The sequence below is a fragment of the Pseudonaja textilis genome, chromosome 1 (assembly GCF_049901715.1).
Source record: "Pseudonaja textilis isolate UNSWEBS1 chromosome 1, rPseTex1.2, whole genome shotgun sequence".
In the NCBI taxonomy this organism is placed as follows: Eukaryota; Metazoa; Chordata; class Lepidosauria; order Squamata; family Elapidae; genus Pseudonaja; species Pseudonaja textilis.
In genome coordinates this window covers 234,551,383-234,572,231 of record NC_141990.1, presented here as the reverse complement: position 1 = coordinate 234,572,231, position 20,849 = coordinate 234,551,383, and the positions used below count along the sequence as shown (strand labels likewise).

At 38.6% G+C, this 20,849-nt stretch overlaps 1 protein-coding gene across 1 annotated transcript in view; it reads right to left on the bottom strand.

Moving 5' to 3' along the window:
- Window positions 1-2,425: 2,425 nt before the first annotated feature.
- SYT8 (synaptotagmin 8) overlaps window positions 2,426-20,849 on the bottom strand; it is a 35,887-nt gene continuing 17,463 nt past the window's right edge. Inside the window, exons 5-9 of the mRNA XM_087919938.1 lie at window positions 20,312-20,479; window positions 18,948-19,115; window positions 6,126-6,243; window positions 4,535-4,668; window positions 2,426-3,528 (exon numbers count right to left, since the gene is read on the bottom strand). Coding sequence (XP_087776064.1) covers window positions 3,295-3,528; window positions 4,535-4,668; window positions 6,126-6,243; window positions 18,948-19,115; window positions 20,312-20,479 — 822 coding nt within the window. The 3' untranslated portion in view covers window positions 2,426-3,294. The remainder of the gene's footprint in view (window positions 3,529-4,534; window positions 4,669-6,125; window positions 6,244-18,947; window positions 19,116-20,311; window positions 20,480-20,849) is intronic.

Below are 20,849 nucleotides of genomic sequence, written 5' to 3'. Positions count from 1 at the left end.
CCAAAAAGGACATCTTTGCTTCTAGGTGTCCCACAGAGGACCTGATTTGCATTGGCTCATTTCCTTTGCTCATTTCCTGCTTTGCATTGGCTCATTTCTTTTTCAACTTAAGGCTTCACCCAATGAGTTTTAATGCAACGGATTCTATATTCTGAATTCTGGAACTTCATTTATTCATTCTTATTTAAGGCTATAAAACTTACAACAACTGAAATCATTGAGCAAAACAGATCAGCTTCCAAATTCTGTTGTGCAGAATGATTAAAGTAATTTAAAAACAAGGCTGCTTTCACTGTATTTTAATTACAATAACTCCTTTGATATCCGACTTGTTTTACCTGATTGGCAGGGTGAGTGGCTAGAATATCCATATTTAAGTTATATGAATAGTGGAAATTATTAAAATATCTGTATGGCAGCACATTTGATGGTGACATCAATCTCGGTAAGACAATGCCTTGAGGTTCATAAACACATTCACATTTTTCTCAGTAGGCGGTGGTAAATTTTGACCATTTGAACATTGTACTGACTTCTTGCTTGATAAGGGTATATATCTTTACTTTTTAATATATTTCATATATATGTTTATGTGTATGCATGTATGTATATGCTTACCTTTTGCATATATATTCAAGATTTGTTTGGTAACTAAGCTATGTAGTCAAACTTAGCTGTCTCATATAATGGAGCTAAAAACCTATGTATATACAAGTCTCAATGTTCCCACTAAATGAAAAACAACTGTATGTAATTGAAATCAACAGAGCTTATATTTTAACAAAGGCTGAACACCAAAGGTGCTTTAATTGTGGAGTTCAATTTGAGAACCGACCATGAAAGTCAAGACTCTTTGATATTTTGCAGCAAGTTCTCATCTGGTCATAAATGGCACCTGTGGGAACGGGAGCCAAATATCCTGAAGGAATGTCTGTCTTTTATGTGCTTGTGGAAATCATCCCTCTGCCCTCAAAGAAATGGCTTCTACCTCGTTACATTGAAAAGAATGCGAAATTGGGTTTCTTTATCAATAGGATTTACTTTTGATAACCTGCACTCCCTGGAATTGTTTTGTAATGGCTTCATTAATTTTTCTGCAAGATGTAATGCCTTCATTTATTTTTCTACAAGAAACCTCTTTATCAGAAATCTTGTATTCTTGAATGCCTCTCTGCCTATTTGCAGACTAGCTTTCCGAAGAAGTTTGATTGTCTCATGAAGCAGGAGATGTCTGCGTATTATAGTGATGCAAATGCTTTTTCTTAGAATTCTAAGCATGAATTACTTGCAACAATCCAAATGTCACCTAGTTTTAAAAGCACAATGTTTAGCTGTTTTGTTTTGCTTCTGCTTTGCTTCCTGTTGCTTTTCCTAGAGTGCCTGGTTAAATCAAGCAACCTCAGCTAATAAAGGATGGATAAAGATAGATAACCTCAGCTAATATAGAGTAGATAAAAGGATCAGCTCTTCCACAGAATTGGCTAGTGTGGCCGATTTTGTTATTCAATGTAGTGTTTGCCATGTGATGCCCCATCTGGTATATCATGTCCCATATCTCATATCTATAGGATGCTACTAGTACTAAATTCATGTCAGGAGTACAAAAGCACTTCTGGGTTGAAAGGATTGAAAAGTGACATGACCATTGTCCAGGGAATGCCTAATTGGGGGGCCCTTTCATGTCCAAATTAAATTGCCCATCAAAGTGGTTGGTACCCATCTATCTACTTGCGGTCTCCCGCCTTCAAACTGCTGGGTTGGCAGGAGTTGGAGTGTGTGACAGAAGCTCACTGCTTCCCACAGCAGCAACCAGATTTTGAAACACAGAAAAAGAACTTCTTTGCAGTTGTATTGCACCAATAGATACAAAGAGGCCATTGCAAATATCAACAGGGAAACCACAAACCCAGCAGGGATCCTTGAGATAAAGTATAAGATAAGGGGTATGATAGAATAATATACAGCTATTCTTTTAAAAAGATCAGTTAGTTTGTTTTACTGGCTGTGGTTTGCTATCATTTTTAATTATTACTCTTTAATTATTACTTCTTCTAAGAAGAAGAAAACATGTATGTCATGTAAATGCACAATGGGAGTAAGGCTTTGTGTCAGGTGCAAACATAATGAGAAATTAGTATTTCTGCCATCTTGAAGGATCCCATCACGCAAGGGGGCATTGGTGCATCCCTAAAGAGATAGAATGGTAGCCTTTCTTTTGATCCTTGAGAACAAAGAATCCACAATTTAAATTATTCATTACATATATACAATCATTATTTGCATTTGTTTCATCTGAACCCTTTTTTAAGCTTACACACACACACACACACACACACACACTCACACACTCACACAAAGAGCTGCTAGCAATGCCAAAGGAAACATTTATAAATGACTGCACACATATCTTGAATGGCAAAGTAAATTATTTTTAAAATATTTAATAAAGGACGGGGGCACAACTCTAACCACGGTTATTTTCAAGTTTTGTTTTCTCCTTAAATCTAGAGGAAAAAAACTAACCCACACAAGTCCATATACTGATATGTTAATAGCTTGATTTTGAAGGGCTACATGTTTTTTTTTTCTCATCAAAGTAAAGCAATAGATTTGATCCATGATAGTGCAGTACATACCATTGTTGAACATGTCAATTTTTGTTGGATTTACAAGATTGGATCTAAGATTGGCCCCACATCTCTGTGTCTCCAGAATACCTTTAGACTTAGGGAAATCATCAGCTGATGAGTTGATTCACTTCCAGTTCTGCTATTTTGCTAGGTTTGCTCTGACACTATGGGTTGGACAATTTTCCATACCACCCTTCTTCCTAAAGTGCAGTAAAGGCTTTGCCATTCTTTCCCACCCAACCATCCCAATTTACACAGGCAGTGGGTTTTTTTCAGCCTCCATGTTAAAGACATTAAAAGGGAAGTGCGCAGGTTGGTGCACTGGTTTTTCATCTCCCACTTTGGCCAACTTGTCATTCTCTTGCTTCCTTATCTTCTCCAGCCCCAGAGAACATCAATAAAGAGACCTGTGCAGTAGTTCAAATCCTCTTCAGAAGAATGATCCTGATGGGAGGATGCCTGGAGATAACTGCTGGTTACCTAAGTGTGGGACACAGTGGCATAACGCCTTGCCTTGCCTCCCCTTGTCTAGAATAATTACAGCTATATGTTCAACTGAACCTGATGTGGTGATTTGTGCTATCAGGTCTTCCTTTGTAAATAATAGCTGTGGGTTTCCTTCCAGAGTGGAGGAGCATAGAGAGAACTGTTTGAAGTGGGTGGGTTAGCTGGTGGGTAGTGGCAGCTTGAAGCGTGTCTTCAGTCCCAGAGTTTTGTCAATGACTTCCACAGGCTGCAGACTGTGCCACTGTGCTATAGGCCTGCGAGGATTAGCCAGCATATCTGACCAGTGGCGCAACTGGTTCCCTGTAGCTCGGCAGCTGAGAAACAGCTTTCCAATCTGGTCATCCTTGGTCACTTTGTCACGATCCCAGACTGAGATCACCAGATCTACATTCTAGAATGAAAATTACAAAGCAGAGAGATGAGAAGACAAAAAGGAAGGGAAAACAAGGGAGAAAGATGGTTTTTACAATGCAAACAAAGAAATCTCATATCTCCTTACAAGGTGTTCTCTGCATGGAGAACATTTCAGGAAGTTCATGCCTTTTTAACATTATAGTTTTTGTCACTTTATGTCCCTCTTTTGTGCTCACATACATTATTATTTCTCAAATGTCTGCCCAAATCCTGCTTAAAAGAGCTGCATAATAAAGATTCATGGATAAGGACTTTAAACTTTCCACGATGTCTTGCGATGCACCCTGGCAAAATAACACTTACAGTGTTACTGCAAGATGTCAAAAGAGCAGACTCCTCTAACCCTATTTGACACCATTATGGTAAGTATTAGATATGGTGTCGATATTTTTCTTTCTTTCTTAGTTATTATGTTAATTTACTTTAGTTAATAGCTTCTTGTAGCAAAAGAGAAGCACAGTAGCAGGAATGAAGTCACAATAAGAACCAAAACAGACTTCAGTACAAGTATTCCTCATTTAACGATTGTTATTGAGATCAGAATTTCCATTGCTAAGTCATGTGGTCATTAAGCAAGACATCACATGACTGCAACAAGACATCCATCATGACTGCTAAGCAAAGCACCCATAATAGCTAAGCAAGACATGAGGTGATCACGACTTGCAATTTTACTGCTGGCTTCTCCATCGGCTCTGCTTGATGGAAGCTAGCTGTGAATCAGGGAAATAGTGATCACATGACCACTGCAATGGTTATAAATGCAAGGAACAGTCCTAAAGTTACTTTTCCAGTGCCATTGTAACGTCAAACATTTGTAAACAGGGCAGTCATTAAGCAAGGACTGCATAAGAAGATACATTTTTACAGCAGGCTTAAGTAAGGTGAGCTCAAAAACTTCTGCAAAAGCAATGATGCTTCTAGAGATTATTTTGTTCTCCAGTAACCTGGTTCTGCTCTGAAATGGCTTCTCCTGGGCCTACCTGGATCAGGTTGAAAGGCACTTCAAAAACAAACGCTTCATTGAAGTAGGGGCTTAATGTATTTTTCTTCACACTTGTCTTCTTTTTCTTCCATTTCTTTTTGTTCAGAATAAGTTGCACTTTGACATATGGGTCTGGTGTTGAAAGTAAAAGCAAAGAACAGTTGAGGAAATTTAATCCAAAAAGAATTTTCCTCAGACATTAAAGTGTTCCGAATACCATATTGCAAGGTTTTGGATCTCCATAAAAAAATATTAACTCAAATATTAGCTCCTTTATTATAAAGCTTGGTGGTTCTGCCAGCAGCCTTGTAGCTTGACTAAGTATTTGGCATGGAAGAGGGGAGAAAAACACTGAACCTCCATGAAAAGGTCGTCACGGAACTGTAATGTTGTTGTGAGTTTTTGGGAGAAAAATATAATTCATCCCCACCAGCTTACACAACCAAAACAAATCGTATTACTCAAATGTTATATGGTTCCCTTTCCTTAAACAAAAATAGCATTAGCACTTAGACTTATATTCCGCTTCACAGTGCTTTACACTCCCCCTCTAAGTGGTTACAGATTGCTCCCAACAATCTGGGTCTTCATTTTACTGACCTCGGAAGAATGGAAAGTTGAGTCAACCTCAAGCCCATCAGGATTGAATTCCTGGCTGTGGCCAGAGTTTGCCTGCAATACTGCATTCTATCCACCGCGCCACCACAGCTCTTACAAAAATCAGAGTAAGCTCCTTTTGTTCCAGTGATCAGGAGGAATCTGATAGCCCTTCTTTTCTGACTAACAAATTTTTAACAAAAGACATTAGCTTTTCTAACCTGCAGCTCATTTCATCAGGTACATAGATCCACCTATGTCTCTGATGAAATGAACTACAGCTCATAATAGCTCTTATCTTTTAATGAAATGTGTTAGTCAGAAAATCAGATTCCTTCTGATTTTAGGTTAAGATAGATAGATAGATAGATAGATAGATAGATAGATAGATAGATAGATAGATAATGATGATGAAGATAGATAGATAGATAGATAGATAGATAGATAGATAGATAGATAGATAGATAGATAGATAATAATGATAGATAGATAGATAGATAGATAGATAGATAGATAGATAGATAGATAGATAGATAGATAGATACAGTTCTCCTATCTCTCTTCCACATCACTGTGATACCAATAAACAGAAGCTATGACAAAACTCACCCAACTTTCATGATGCAAGAGAGGATTGTAGTTCTTACAACAGAGTTCCATGCCATGTTGTATCTTCCCTGCTGCCAAGATCAGCAGTAATTCAAATCAAGAGAGCTAATAGGGGCCTTCACATGTGTCAAATTGGGGGCCCTGCGGGCCGGATGAATCACGCCACGCCCATCCCAGCTCCACAAATGGGGAAAATGTCACAAAACGTCACATGACGGCAACATGATACAGCGAATTTGACATCCGTGCAAAATTTAGACAAAAGAGATTGAAAATATAATGGGACTCTGGGATCCATTTCAGCAACATGCATTAACAGGCTCTAAATCAGCATGATATTCCTCTGCTCTCCACAATGAGCCTTAGGAATCTGTCCTTCATACCTGATAATCCATCTGCATCCATAACCTTGAGCTTTTTGGCTTCCAAGATAACTACCGTTAATTTGCTGGTACTGGGGACATATCGCAGTGAGAAGCAGATTTCTCCAAGGTGCTCTTGCTGTGAGAAACAAAAAACACAGGAAAAGCCAGACTGATATACTGAGAAAAGATAAGGGGATGAAGCCAAAAGTCATTCTAACATAGCTCTAAAAAAGGAACACTCTGAGGAATACTTTGAAGCAATTATTGTTGCTCCAGAAATCATTTTTCTAAGCCCAGAAAAATGGAGAACTATGCCATTGACACCACAGAGGTGAGAGTATTCTTAATATGCACCAACTTAATAGGCACCAAACTATTTTCTGCTGTAACAACCTTAATTCGTTTTTTTAAAAAATGTTTTTGTTTAAACTTGGGCAAATTCAACTTAAGCCAAGCGACGTATGAAGGATGATGTCTATGATCAGACTTCCAGTCTTTAATAAAGGTTGACATCATTTATTTGCATCCATGAGCCATTGGACACTTAGGACCAATGGGCAGAAATATGAAGTGGAGAGTCTTCCCATGCTGTCCCTGTGTGTCTCTCTCAGATATCTTGTTGATACTGAAACAAGTTGCTGTGCTTAAGAGACGAAAGGTATGTTCTCCTCCTCCTTCTCTTGGGTTTTACTCTCTGAGTGAGGCTTTTCTGTAGTTCTTAACAAATCTTGTTTTCTTGCAAACCTTTCAATACCCTAACTAGATTAACATCAGCAGCTCAGGGAGCACCAAGGACCCCTCAAATCTAGCTTTTAAATCAAATGTGGTGAATGTCTGCTTGCATTTGTCCTCTGCATCCACAACAATGATATTCTTTTTTGGTTAGGAGTAGTATTTTAAATGGGGTGTCCTTCTGCTTAAATCACTTGATATCGTTTCAGTGCTCTGCTTAAGTTAATAGGCAAATACTTTTGAAAAGCCTCCTCCTGACTTCAGATGACCAGCAGAGGGCTCCACACTTAAAGTGCAGGAAAGAGGAGGTTTAAGCCTATCCTTGAGCCATTTTTCTCCCGTTCACATCCCTCGGTCCCATCCTTGTGTGGGTGTAATTAGCATTACTAGCAACTGGCATTTTCCAAGCTGGCAACTGTGGAAAATGAGATGGGAAAGTAGTTTTGTTTCTCTGAAGCACTATACACACAGGAAAAGGGTGATCTGATCAAAGACCTCCTACAATATATCTATGTTAATTGAAAACCTTGGAAGGGAAATTAGATATATTTTGAAAAATATTGTTTCTATTCCAATGGTATGTCCAAATATCTGTTTTTAAATAGAATTTCCCATTTTTTTTATCCCACAAAGTGAATGCATTAGGTTCACATGCTGCACTGATCTAGGAGTTTGTTTAAATCATTAATTGTTGAATAAGACATAAAGGCTGATTTCTTATATACTATTAAAGCATAAACCATGTTGACCAATTATAATGGCTATCGTTACACTGCATGAGAAATAATCAATGAAACTACATTATAACTTGATATATAAACCATGATTATGAATCCAACCAATTGCATGTTGATTCATTGAATAGGAGTGTGTGTGTGTGTGTGTAGACAGATACACACACATAAACATTCCCCATACAAAGTTCACAATTTGTAATATCACAAGCTTCAACCAATCACTACCATGAGCAGCTGCCTGTGTGTTGCCCATCAGTAAAATCCATGCTCTGGGCAATTGATCCCAAAGTGAATATAGTTTTCTTGAACAAAACGTAACATTACTGCTCAATGGCCTCAGCACACAAACTTCATTAACCATTCATATTCAGCCTGAAATATTATCAGTTCCCTGGTAATATAATTGCTAATAGTGCCCTCTAGGGGATATTCCATTTCTACATCAGTAATAAAACTATTAGAATTGTCTCACAGATGTCAAGGTGTTGTCAAGCCAGCATGCTCACAAGCCAAGAATACTTATTTTTATTTATTCACTTCTGAGATTTGTATACTTCCATAAGCCTACTGATGATCGACAACAGTAACCCAATTCTTTTAATGAGCTTAGGGAATGAAATGTGCTTCTTTCTATCTTGGAAAATTGATGTTCACTATCTTTTGATTAAAATGGATTTCAAGAGAAAGAAAGACAATCTGTCTCCAAAGACATAATAACATATACTATCAACATATGCTGAATTCAAATGAGATGTCTTCAGACAGCCTAGATTGATGATCAAGAGAGACCATACTTGGTTTGATATATACTACAATAGACAAAGAATCCATTATTTATTGAACCCTTTCCAAATGTTTCCCTTTCCACTATTTTGGATGTGACTGTTTAGTATCCCTGATTATAAAGTGAGTGGACATTAATGTAGTTTGGACCTTGTCTCCATGGTGTTGCCCTTATCTTCTCCCTCACTAATGGAGGAGATAAGCATCAGCTATCATCAATTACACTGGTATAATAATAGAATTTTCTCTTTAATCCAACACTATTCAAGAACAGTTTTGATATGTGTAAGTGTCATGCCCCTGGTAGAGACTGACTCTGAGGGAGAGGAGGAACAGCTGAGAGGGAGTGGAAGTGTGGCTCCGGAGGTTGTGGAGGAGGCTGGGGAAGGGCAGAGGCTGGCTGGGCAGTCAGAGAAGGACCCAGGCCCATCCCCTCTCCATCCTAGGGCACGCAGGGAGGAGAGGATAAGGGAGAGACGTTGTCTACTGGGGAGAAGAGGACCTTGATCCTCTTCATGGGCTGCAGCTGTGACAACTGGATAAAAGGACGGACATGCGTACAGGCGAGTGCTGGAAACAAAGCGTGGAAATATCTGTAGTTTATTGTTCCTCTCTGAGTTTGGTGTCCTTCCCAGTGTGTGTTCTGATACCTGTGGACATCTTCAAGCCCTTATCTTGCCTGGTTTGTGTTGTTTTTTTACTCTTTATAATTTAAATGGCATTTCTTCCTTCCTGTAACTGCTTCTGTGAGAGTTTTTTGTCTCCAGTCAAGGATATTTGGAGCTTGGAAGCAAAGTGAAGGAATAAAAGGGGCTTCACCTGTTTTTTGTGACTGTGTTTATTTTGTATCCCATCCTGGGTCATCCCAATAAAATGTTTCATCTTGAAAGGTAAGTTAGGAGGCTAGAGGTACAGAGAAATAGTGCAGTTTGGGAGTGTTGGAAGCATAGACATCTCATAATCACCCTATAATCATGAATTACCTCCACCTCAGTCATTTCTCCCTCAGCTTTTTTAAATGCCTTCTTTTTTTCCTGACTTCTGTTTACATCTATCCAGGCTTTGAACAATGTAGAAAAAAAGAGAACACTATTTCACCAAGAAAAGAGTGTGTGTGAGGAGTGGGGAGTTTATGTTCATTTGCTATCATTCCTGTATTGGTTGGTCTCGTGCCTTCTTCCTTCCAAAATCAAGAAGACAGTTTCAGTTCTCCCACCCTATAGAATCTAAACTTTCAAATCCCTCAAACCCTGAGCCTCTATATTACATTATTTAAACATAACAATAGGGTAACTTTAAGAAATTGCTATCCAACCATTATCACAAGATTCTGTGGATGTTGGAAGGTATCTTTGAAACTGAAAGACATACTGGAGATAAAATGTGAAAGTTCCAGTGGACAGCTTTTCTGGTATAAATGTTTTGTAGATTTGTTGAGCCATTATTGCAGAGTTCTATAATGAATCACTTAAATCCAGTAAATTGTCTTTGCCTTTTTATGAGGCTTCTACAGCACTGATTTTAAAAGCAGGTAAAGTTTTTGAGCTTTGTACAATTTATAGATCCATATGGTAGGTGCAAGAATATTTATTGCTTTTTGTCTAGATGATTTCAGAGAGCGTCACCATGCATAATTCATCCAACTTGGTCTGGACTTTCCAAAACCAGACAGTATCAGATAATTTACACTCATAAATAGGTATGTTATACCTTGAGAAAAATTGGATTCTGGTGTATTAATGTTTTTGGATGTTGAAAAAAAGTTTAGACATGGGTAAACTTAACTTTTTTAAGCAAGACATACATAAGGATGGATTCCCAACTTCTTTTATTAAATGGATTGAAATTTATTATTTGAAACCAATAGTAAATGTTTTTTAATTTTTAATTTTTAGACCAGTTGAGTTATCAGATGAGTTATAGTATGGCAGCTGTCATGGTTGCCCAATTGCTCCATTGGTTTGTGACCTAATTATTGAGCCATTAACAATTATTCTGAGGCAATCTTATCATATTACTGGTATTACACTGGCAGATACCATGCTATTTAGATTCAGAATTTAATTATTTTACATGTTGCTGATATTTGAACAATATTGTACAAATATTCTAACTTATTGCCTCACTTGATTAATGGTATATATTCAAATTATAAGATTAATTGGGATAATCTAATTTACTTTCTTTGGAATCTGATTTATAAACATGTCAATATAAGTTGTTGGTCTTTGTAATTACAAAATGTATTAAATATTTTGATTTATATAATTTTAAAAACATCTCAAAATATGTGGAAATTAGTATATTGAATGTTAAAAGTAAGATTCTGACAGCTAATGGATGGAGTTAAAATCCATTAAATTTAATGTTATTAAAATGAATATTACAATCTAATAGATGCATATTTTAAGATATGCACTGTTGTTAATTCCAAATTATTATTCTATTCAGATCAAGAGACTATTGGAAAATTTATATTGGGAAAATAGACTACCAGGAATTTTACTGGCTAAGCTGAAATTATCTTTGATAAAGTAGTTTTAGTTTACCAGAGTCTCAAAAGTATCACTAGACATTCATGTTATCATTTATATTTATGCAGAACGAGAATTTAACTAACTACCAACAATTATAAGTTCTGTTGAAAAGTTCTTATGTATTTGTATTATGATCTTAGCAATGATTTAAATCAGCTCCACATAGCAAACACAGTCCTTCATTTCCTGGTCCCAAGCAAGTAGCTATATTTGTGACCATCCACTAATCTCAAGAATATTTATTTTATGGAAGAAGTCTACTGTAAACATAAGAAGCAAGACTTTCTATTGGAAAGTATAGGCAGACACTGGAATAATTACTTTGAATTAATTACAGAAATGATTATTTGAAGGAATGTCAACAACTTCAGGTAGAATTTTCTTTGCCTAATACATGTTTCTGGCAATATAAACCAATTTAAATGTTTTAATTGCTCAATATGAAGCAGATATCTAAGCCATCATTTTTGATGGAACCTGTTCTGAAATCAAATCAATTTTGCACCTAAAGCAGAAATGTGAAAATATTTTTGAAGTTGAAATTAACTGACATTATGATTTATGGGACAAACAATTGGCATAACCAATAATAGAACATAAGTACATGCAAATCTTTAAAAAATGTTTAAAATGTTGCTTTGGTCCTGAGGTAATTCTGAATTCTTTGTACTCTTAAAGAATGCCTTAGAAAGGACGGACTGTATGTTTTCTGTGTTAGTGATGTAAAGATACAATAATTATATGATTTGGTTATATCATAATTATATGATTTTGGTTGTTTCATTTCTTATTGAATATTAAAACATGTCTTTGGTCTGCTGCAATATCATAACTGATCAGTTAATTGGATTATCTCTTGGATGTGTGTATTTTAGTTTTTAACATTTGTTTTACTCATTCTTAATGTGTTTGTATTGCAAATGAAGATAAATAGGAATAAGAGATGCCAAAATGGGACACTAAAAAGCAGACAAACTTTCTATTCTGGAGTCCCCTAAGTCAGGCCCACCCTGTTTTTGCTGCAGACTCCTGATTCATATATTTTTCTCTGTAGCTGGTGACTTACTGTAAAGGAATAGCAGTAAAGTAGGAGCAGAAAATTACTCATAGCTATACCAAAGGGCATGTTCAGAAATCAAGACACCACCTTTTGTCAAGGACTCAGAATAGAACATTCTGGTCCAGCCACAAGGGCAGCCAATTTTATGCCAGCATTGTTTTGAGCTGACTCATGGATGGGTGGGATAATCCTTTTGTCCAGCAGTAAGAACGCTCTTTCACCACAGGTTAAAATTTAACTACATTTCTATGCCAAATCAAAATGGTTGAAGTATGAAAGGAAAGCATCTGCTCAAGATATACTGTAGATGTGTGGTTTCCAAGGTGTGCATGCAGATATTCTGGATCCATTGACTGATCCATTGACTGGGGTTTTCTTGATGCTCCATCCTACTCTTCATTGCATTCGAATCCCTCATCCTTATTTCATTCTCTTACACTCTCCTTACACTACTGCAGAGTGTTTCAACTGCTAAAAGAAACTTAAGAGGCAGGCTGGGAGGTTGAAACATCTTTCATTGACTGCCTCCCTGAAAATGCTGCACAGGATGGTTAACTGATAGCAGGGGTGGGGTTCTACCATTTCACACCTATTCGCTAGAACCATTTGTTAACATTCTAAGCAGTTTGGAGAACTGGTAGTTAGAAGAAATTACTGGCCTAGTCCTGTAAGGAATGCAGGAAGGAAACATTCTGGTGTTGCTTACAGAAACTGCCTCTCCGTTAACCCTTATTACATTCTTGGCAGGACTAGACTTCGTGTCTCAGGAACATCTCTGGAGTTTTTTTCCCCTCTTTTGCTGGTAACTTTGCTTGTGTGGAGTGACCATTCAAAGTTACAATGGCACTGAAAAAAATGACATGACCATTTTTCACACTTATGACTGTTGCAGCATCCCCACAGTCATGAGAGGCCAGGCAAGGAGATGCGTGCTTCGATGTGAGTGATATTGAGTTGGCCACACCCAGCCAATAACATGAACACCAAACCATGACCACCAAGCCATATCCACCACCTAAACAGAACCAGTTGTTAAAAAATTTGAATCCCACCCCTGACTGATAGGGGTTTTAAAAGAGGACACAGAGTTTCTTTGATTCAAGGCACTTCCATGCTACCACTGCATGCATATCCCAATTGCTCAGTTTGAAGGCGGTACACAATAAGACCAGGTATTGTACTTGATCAGCCCACAAGTCAAGAAGCAATATTTCCTTCCATGACCTTTCAGAACAAGGAGAAAAAAAATCACCATCCCACTATATCCTGAGGAAACAAAATTGTCCTCACCCTCATTCCGAACAAAATAGAAGTAAAACAAATCGCTTGTATACTCCCGTCCATAAGAAAGGCTGAGTGCCAAACAATTGAGGCCTTTGAACTATGGTGTTGGAGAAGACTCCTGCAAGTCCCATGGACTGCAAGGCGATCAAACTGGTCAGTCCTAGAGGAGATCAACCCTGACTGCTCTTTAGAAGGCCAGACCCTGAAGATGAAACTCAAATACTTTGGCCACCTAATAAGAAGGAAGGACTCACTGGAGAAGAGCCTAATGCTGGGAAAGATTGAGGGGAACAGAAGAAGGGCATGACGGAGAATGAGGTGGCTGGATGGAGTCACTGAAGCAGTAGGCATGAGCTTAAATGGACTCCAGATGATGGTAGAGGGCAGGAACGCCTGGAGGAACGTTGGCCATGGGGTCGCAATGGGTCAGACACGATTGCACAACTAACAACTCTCCTTTGTATCTTACTTGAAGTTGCATTCAGTATATCAGTTAGACACATGGGAGGATAAAACTCCCAGGGAGAATAGAAATGACATCAAGGCAACTTTCCTGTTCTTTTTTTTTTTTTTAATGAAGCCTAGGAGATAGGACACAGGATAAGGCAATAGTTTTTGCAAATGGGAAAAGAGACTGTTTACAGATCCACAACATTTCTCATATATTAGCCTGGCCTTATGGTTTCAGTCACCCTATAGCTGACTTGGAAGAACACAGGATCACTGAGGCTCAGAGCTGGTTTGAAAGCTTTGGAAGTGACCTTAAAGAACAATTTAGCCTACAACTGGTGCAGTAAGCTGCAGTGTTTAACTATGTCAAACTGAAACAAGGAGATTGGATGAATCCTAATTGCACATGCAGCTCCATCACCCAGATCTATTGTATCCCCATCTGTTTAATCAAAGGATATCAGTCCAAGCTGTGCTATTAGAACGGACTCCTCAGCTTCATTCCTGAGACACAAAAAATCACTTACTTACCTCAAATTGGGACTAGCAATTCTGTCGCTAAGCAATGCAATCATTAAGTGAGATGCTGTGTGACCATGCCAGTTGGTTCTGCTGCAGTTGTTAAGCAAATCATCCTGGATTGTTAAGCATGACATCATGTGACTGAGACCAGGGGTGGGATTCTACCAGTTCGCACCTATTCGCTAGAACTGGTTGTTAACATTCTAAGCAGTTTGGAGAACCGGTTGTTAGAAGAAATTACTGGCCTAATCCTGTAAGGAAGGCAGGAAGGAAACATTCTGGTATTGCTTACAGAAACTGCCTCTCCGTTAACCGTTATTACATTCTTGGCAGGACTAGACTTCCTATCTCTGGAACTTCTCTGGAGTTTTTTTCCCCTCCTTTGCTGGTACTTTGCTTGTGTGGAGTGACCATTCAAAGTTACAATGGCACTGTTAATAGTGACTTATGACCATTTTTCACACTTACAACTATTGCAGCATCCCCACAGGGACAAGAGGCCAGGCGAGGAGATGCGTGCCTCAATGTGAGTGATGTTGAGTTGGCCCCACCAAGCCAGTCACATTACAACCAAGCCACACCCACCAACTAAGCCACACCCACAGAACCGGTTGTTAAAAAAATTGAATCTCACCCCTGACTTGTGACTTCCTGCTGGCTTCCCCATAAATTTTGCTGCCAGCTGTTAAGCTTGCAAATGGCATTCACATCACAGTAACCGTCATAAATATGTTCCAGTTGCAAAGTGCCCAGTGTCCACAGGGACACTGCAAGGGCAGTAAGTTCAAGGACCAGTCATAAATCTATTCTTTCAGTGCTATCGTCATTTCAAATGGTTGATGAACAAGGCAGTGAGTAACAGTGGTGGTATTCTACTGGTTCAGCCCAGTTCGGCTAAACTGGTCGTAAAAAAATGCTACCGATTCAGCTGAACCAAAGGGAGGGAGGGAGGGAAAAAGGAGAGGAAGGAAGGACCACAAACCTTCGCACTAGATGCACCTTCAGAGCACAGCAATACAGGGCTGGAAGTACCTGGTGGTCATCTAGTCCAACCCCCTGCTCCAGAAAGTGAGTTTCTGTCTTTTAACCCCCTAGTCACATGACCACATAGCCACGCCCACCCAGTCACATGAACACATAGCTGCACTCACCCAGTCACATGACCACAGAGCTATGCCCACCAAGCCACACCCACAGAACTGGTAGTAAAAAAATTTGAATCCCACCACTGGTCAGTAAGTGAGTTTTACCTGTATGGTACATTTGCCAGTTTCAGCATATTGCAAGAAGATCTTTACTTTGAAAAAAAAATGGCTTCCTTCTCTTCTCTTGGTCTTTACCACATAAGTGTCTTGATACTAAGTGATGATTTCGATTTGCTCCAGTGGTACAAAATGGGTAAATTTCTTGCCACTACATTGTTTATGTAGCCCTGTTATTTATTTAGTTATTGGAATTATAGCCTAGTTTATTACTAGAGATGAACATTTGGCAAATAATAAAAATCAAATCTAGAATATCGATGAATAAATTAATATTATATATAATTAACATAATTAAATAATAATTCCTATTTAATCACCTCCTAATAATATCAACTTACTCTGACCACTTCTCTCTTTGAAGAATTTGATTACTTCAAAAAGCAGATTTAGAGTTAAGAGTCTTCTGCCAAGAAAAGTGGTTGTTTGAACATGCATATAATGTCTTACCACTAAGAACTAATTTTATCAGACTATTCCAAATTATTTTTAAGAATTTTAATAATATTAAATCTACAGTATCTTCCTAATATGATGCCCTCCAGAAACTGGGATACAACTCCCTTTATCTTAATATAGTAATAAGAATAGCAACTTTTTCTAAGTGTCTTAGCTCACAGAGCATAGCAATAGCACTTAGACTTATATACCGCTTCATAGTGCTTTACAGCCTTCTCTAAGTGGTTTGCAGAGTCAGCCTATTGCTCCCAACAATCTGTGTTCCTCATTTTACCAACCTCAGAAGGATAAAAGGCTGAGCCAGTCAGGATCGAACTCCTGGCGGTAGAATTCAGAATTATCTTGCAATACTGCATTTTAACCACTGCACCACCATGGCTCCAAACCATAATGTTTGGCTTTGCCTTAATGAATTAGGAAAATCCAGCTACTGTAGTTTGTGAGCCATGTCTGAATCCAGAAAGTCATAAGTAGTTTAACAAACTATGATGAGCTGAAATGTGGACCTAGGCTATGCAGTTTCATATAAAAATTTCAGCATCCTGGTCAAGTTGTACATACTGCTAACTTCCTAAGTGAACAGAAGGTGACACAACCTCAAGACTGTACAAAGTTAAATACAGCATTTTTCTATCAATTTCAACACATGATATCTATGTGCAGTTCTTTATAGCTTCAAAATATGAAAACAATGAATATGGTAGGTGCTAAGTTTGAACACTTTGTAATACATTCTTTGACAGAAACAAGAGTTTCCAAATGTTTTGCATAGCAAAATATAAGTCTTTCTATTCATGATTTTTGGAAATGTTTTCTGTTTTTCCTTACAGGAACCTTGGGTCATGGTTGCATTAAAGGTGCTATATTATCTGTTGCTAAACTTTTCAATAGGTGATTCACAGACTGTATTCTTTTGCAAATCTGACAACTTTTCAAGTAGCTCCACCAGAGAGTTCTCTTGGTTTTTCAGATCTACTCTGGACTTCCAGAGTTCCACATAGCTTTCCTCTCACAATGTTTCTCACAGCTAAAATTGCTAGCATTCCCCTACTTTGCAAGACATAATTATCTTCATTTTCAAATACTCAGCTCTTTTAGAAGAGTCAAGGACTATTAAAATAAACAAACATCACAGCCTGATAGATTTGAAGGTTCAGAATGTTTATATATCCAATGGAATTTTCTTCACCTAGGTAATTGTAGACTTAATGACTCAATCACCTTCAGGGGCCATATTAACCACTGTACTGTAAAAACTATAGTATCAAATCAAATTAATTTCTGCACCTGCCAATAGTCACAATGTTCTTATTGTGAATCTATAATCAACTGCTCCTAAGTTGTTAAGAATGCATTTAAATTTGTAGAAAGATAGTGAGTTTAACATTATACTGTTGGAAGTGAAAATCCACTCCTCTCCTAGAAAATTGAAATATCCTAGGAAACATTAAAAGGGCAGAATATTTCCCCTAAATAGAGTAGAAATTCAGAAGCAGAAACTCACCTCAGAAGCAGAAACTCAGCCGCCCTCCACCTTTACTAATGGGCCTTTACTCTGGCCAGCCTATTTTACATAACAAAGATTTCCAGGTAGAGCTAAAGGAATTGCCCAAAGCCCTTTCATTACATCATCACCCAGCAAGGCTCAACCAAGCCTAGGACTCAAGACAGCCTACAGAGTTGCCCCAGCATGGCCCCATGGGAGTCTGACAACCAATCAGAATACAAGCTCAAATTCAAATCCCAACAGATGGTATATAAGGGACTCTCAGCATCTCAGCCCTTCCTACTTTTCCTTCACCCAACATCTTGAAGCATGTGATCATCCCTTCCTTCTTTGGAGTTCTAAGCCATGTGGTCCTGTCCACCATTAAACCATCTTTCCAAACAGCCTCCATGTTTCCAGTGTCTTTTTCCCCACTTGGAACTGGACCCAGAAGGATAATTCTTCCAACAATACTATGTAAGGGTTGTGATAGCATCTGTTCTTTTGAGGATTTATCAACACTTACAATCTGAACAGGATGTCACAATATTTTGCATACAACAAGAACTAAATAGATTTATGACTGTATTGATTCCCTGCCTTTCTACCAAATAATGGTACCCAAGGTAGCTAATAGTACACAGAATAAAATGCTCACAAATTAGGGACAAAACAACAACAACAAAGCTATTTTTCCTGTTCTCAAAAGCCTGGCTGAAAAAAACACACCTTTTTATTGTTGTTCTTTACTAGTAGAACAGAGTAATTTAGTCTAATCTCTTTTCACAGGGACTGCTAAAACTGAAAACAAAAACTGAGTAAATGCTCTCATTGCTAACTTTATCTTACAGGCAGGGGTGGGATTCAAATTTTTTAACAACTGGTTCTGTGAGTGTGGCTTAGTTGGTGGGAGTGGCTTGGTGGTCATGTGACTGGGTGGATATGGCTTGGTGGTCATGTTATTGGCTGGGTGTGGCCAACTCAATATCACTCACAGCGAGACACGCATCTCCTCACCTGACCTCTCATGACTGTGGGGATGCTGCAACAGTCGTAAGTGTGAAAAAGAGTCATAAGTCACTTTTTTCAGTGCCATTGTAACTTTGAATGGTCACTCTACACAAGCAAAGTACCAGCAAAGGAGGGGGAAAAAACTCAAGAGAATTTCCAGAGAAAGGAAGTCTAGTCCTGCCAAGAATGTAATAAGGGTTAACGGAGAGGCAGTTTCTGTAAGCAACACCAGAATGTTTCCTTCCTGCCTTCCTTACAGGATTAGGCCAGTAATTTCTTCTAACAACCAGTTATCCGAACTGCTTAGAATATTAACAACCAGTTCTAGCGAATAGGTGCGAAGGAGGGAAGACAGCTAGATGTTGTGTACTCTGTGGTTTCTGCAATCTCAGCCAGGTTGCCCAACAACCAAGCATTGCAGTTCAGTAACATTTGGGGGGCGGGCACAACCCCGTCAATTTCCATACATCCTATTATGTTGCCTCACATCCTTCACCCTCACATCTGAGATACCTACCTCTATCTTGCCAGCTGGAGAGAGATCAAGCCATTGTTCCATTACATGCTGTAAGTCCACATCCACAAGAGGCAGACACACCTCACCAATTATGTCATGCTTGGAAAAGCGGTTGAAATCATACACTTGCATGACCAGTATAGCTTCAGTCACCTCTGCTTGGGAGACCTAGAGAAGAGAGTAAGAGGAAAATTTCACTCCTACCAGTAAATCTGAACGATATGGGAAAATCATCCTGCAAAATAAGAATGGTGTCAGAAAGTTGTGTCCAAGGTCCATTTTGCTCAAGATTGGTTCTCCAACATTGGTTCTCCAACAGGTTGGACCAGGGGTGAGATTCTACCGGTTCTGTCCAGGTCTGTAGAACCAGTAGCTCTGAAGAGCAGCAGACATAGAACCGGTTCTATGTCTGCTGACGTTTTGGCCAACCTGTCCGCCCGGGCTCTTACCTGACCTTTATTTCTTGCTTTTTCAACCTCAGCTGCTGTGCGAGGCACAGCTGCAGTTGAAAAAGCAGGAAAAAAGTGCTGTTTCAAACACTGCTTCTCTGCACTCAGAGCAGCTCAGCTGTCCAGGCAGCAAGCTGATGACGATTTACAGGTGCACACACAATGTGCAGGAAGGCACATCGTAAATCACCAAACCTCATAAATCACCGAACTGGTAGTTAACCCTGTCGGATCCCACCCCTGGTTGGGATCTGTATAGCTCCTGGGACGGATGAGAGGAAATGGGGTTACCAAAGTCAAATGCCACAATGAAGAAGGTGTGATTTCAATGGACGACAGGGTGTCAGGATTCCAGCAGTTACTCCAATTAAATCACGAGCCTCAAGCCACACTCCCAAAACTAAAAAAGATTTATTTAAAGGTAACATTCTATATCCAGCATAGAACCTGGCCATGGCCAACTCTGAGACATGTAATTCACTGTCATCCTTGATCCTGCTTTTTCCCCCAGCCCTCTGGCTGTATCATCCAATGAAAAATGTCCATAGCCAAAAGTCATCAATCATGCTCTCCAATTAGGTTTTTGCACGGTAGAAGTTTCAGTCATCTAATCAGTGTTTGAAGAAAATATGAATGGAATGTACTTTCGATTCTACACTGCCATCTGCTCTTTGAAACTCCCCCTTCTTTCTGTTGTCAACTATAAAACCTGTATACAAAATGTTTTATGAGTTAACACGAGGTTTGTAAACTCAACATCACAAATCATACTAAAGTCAATTAAACTAACCAAGAACATGAAATAACAATGAAAAATTTGTAATGAATATTTTTGCAAATTTCTAACCTAAATTTTAACAATACCAAACTGAATTGAAACAGGTCAATGAACTTATAGAGGGCCTTGCATCCTACCTGAAAAATGAAGCTCTCGTTGTAAACAGGATTGAGTGTCTTACGATGAACTTTTGTTTCATACTTCTTCCTTATGTCAGATGTCAGGAAAACAATTACGTAGGGATCAGAGGTACCTCCACTGTCCATGGCCTTTAGATCTGCTGCCTGCTTCACTCCAACTTTCAACTTAGAGAATCAATTGAAAAATATGAAATTTCTGAAATTAACAATATGTATTAAGTTTGCAAATCTGCAGAAATGGGCTATGAGTGGAGGAGCAAACCAAAATGCTGTAGAAAAGTAAAATTTATAAAAGTTGTGATATTAGATGGCAGGTTTTTGGTTAGAGCAAGGGAGTTTGTATTTTGGCTTGAGAATTAATGTAAGACATGCTAGGGTCATTCTGACCTGAATGGAACTGGTTAATGATCCATTGTGTTCAGAAGAACATAATAGGAAGATGCCATGAGAACAAGGGCAGTGTCCAAAGAAAGGGAAACAGGTGGTAAGTTATGGGTGTGGCGTAGGGAATTACGTAGTTGGATAGATTGCGAAC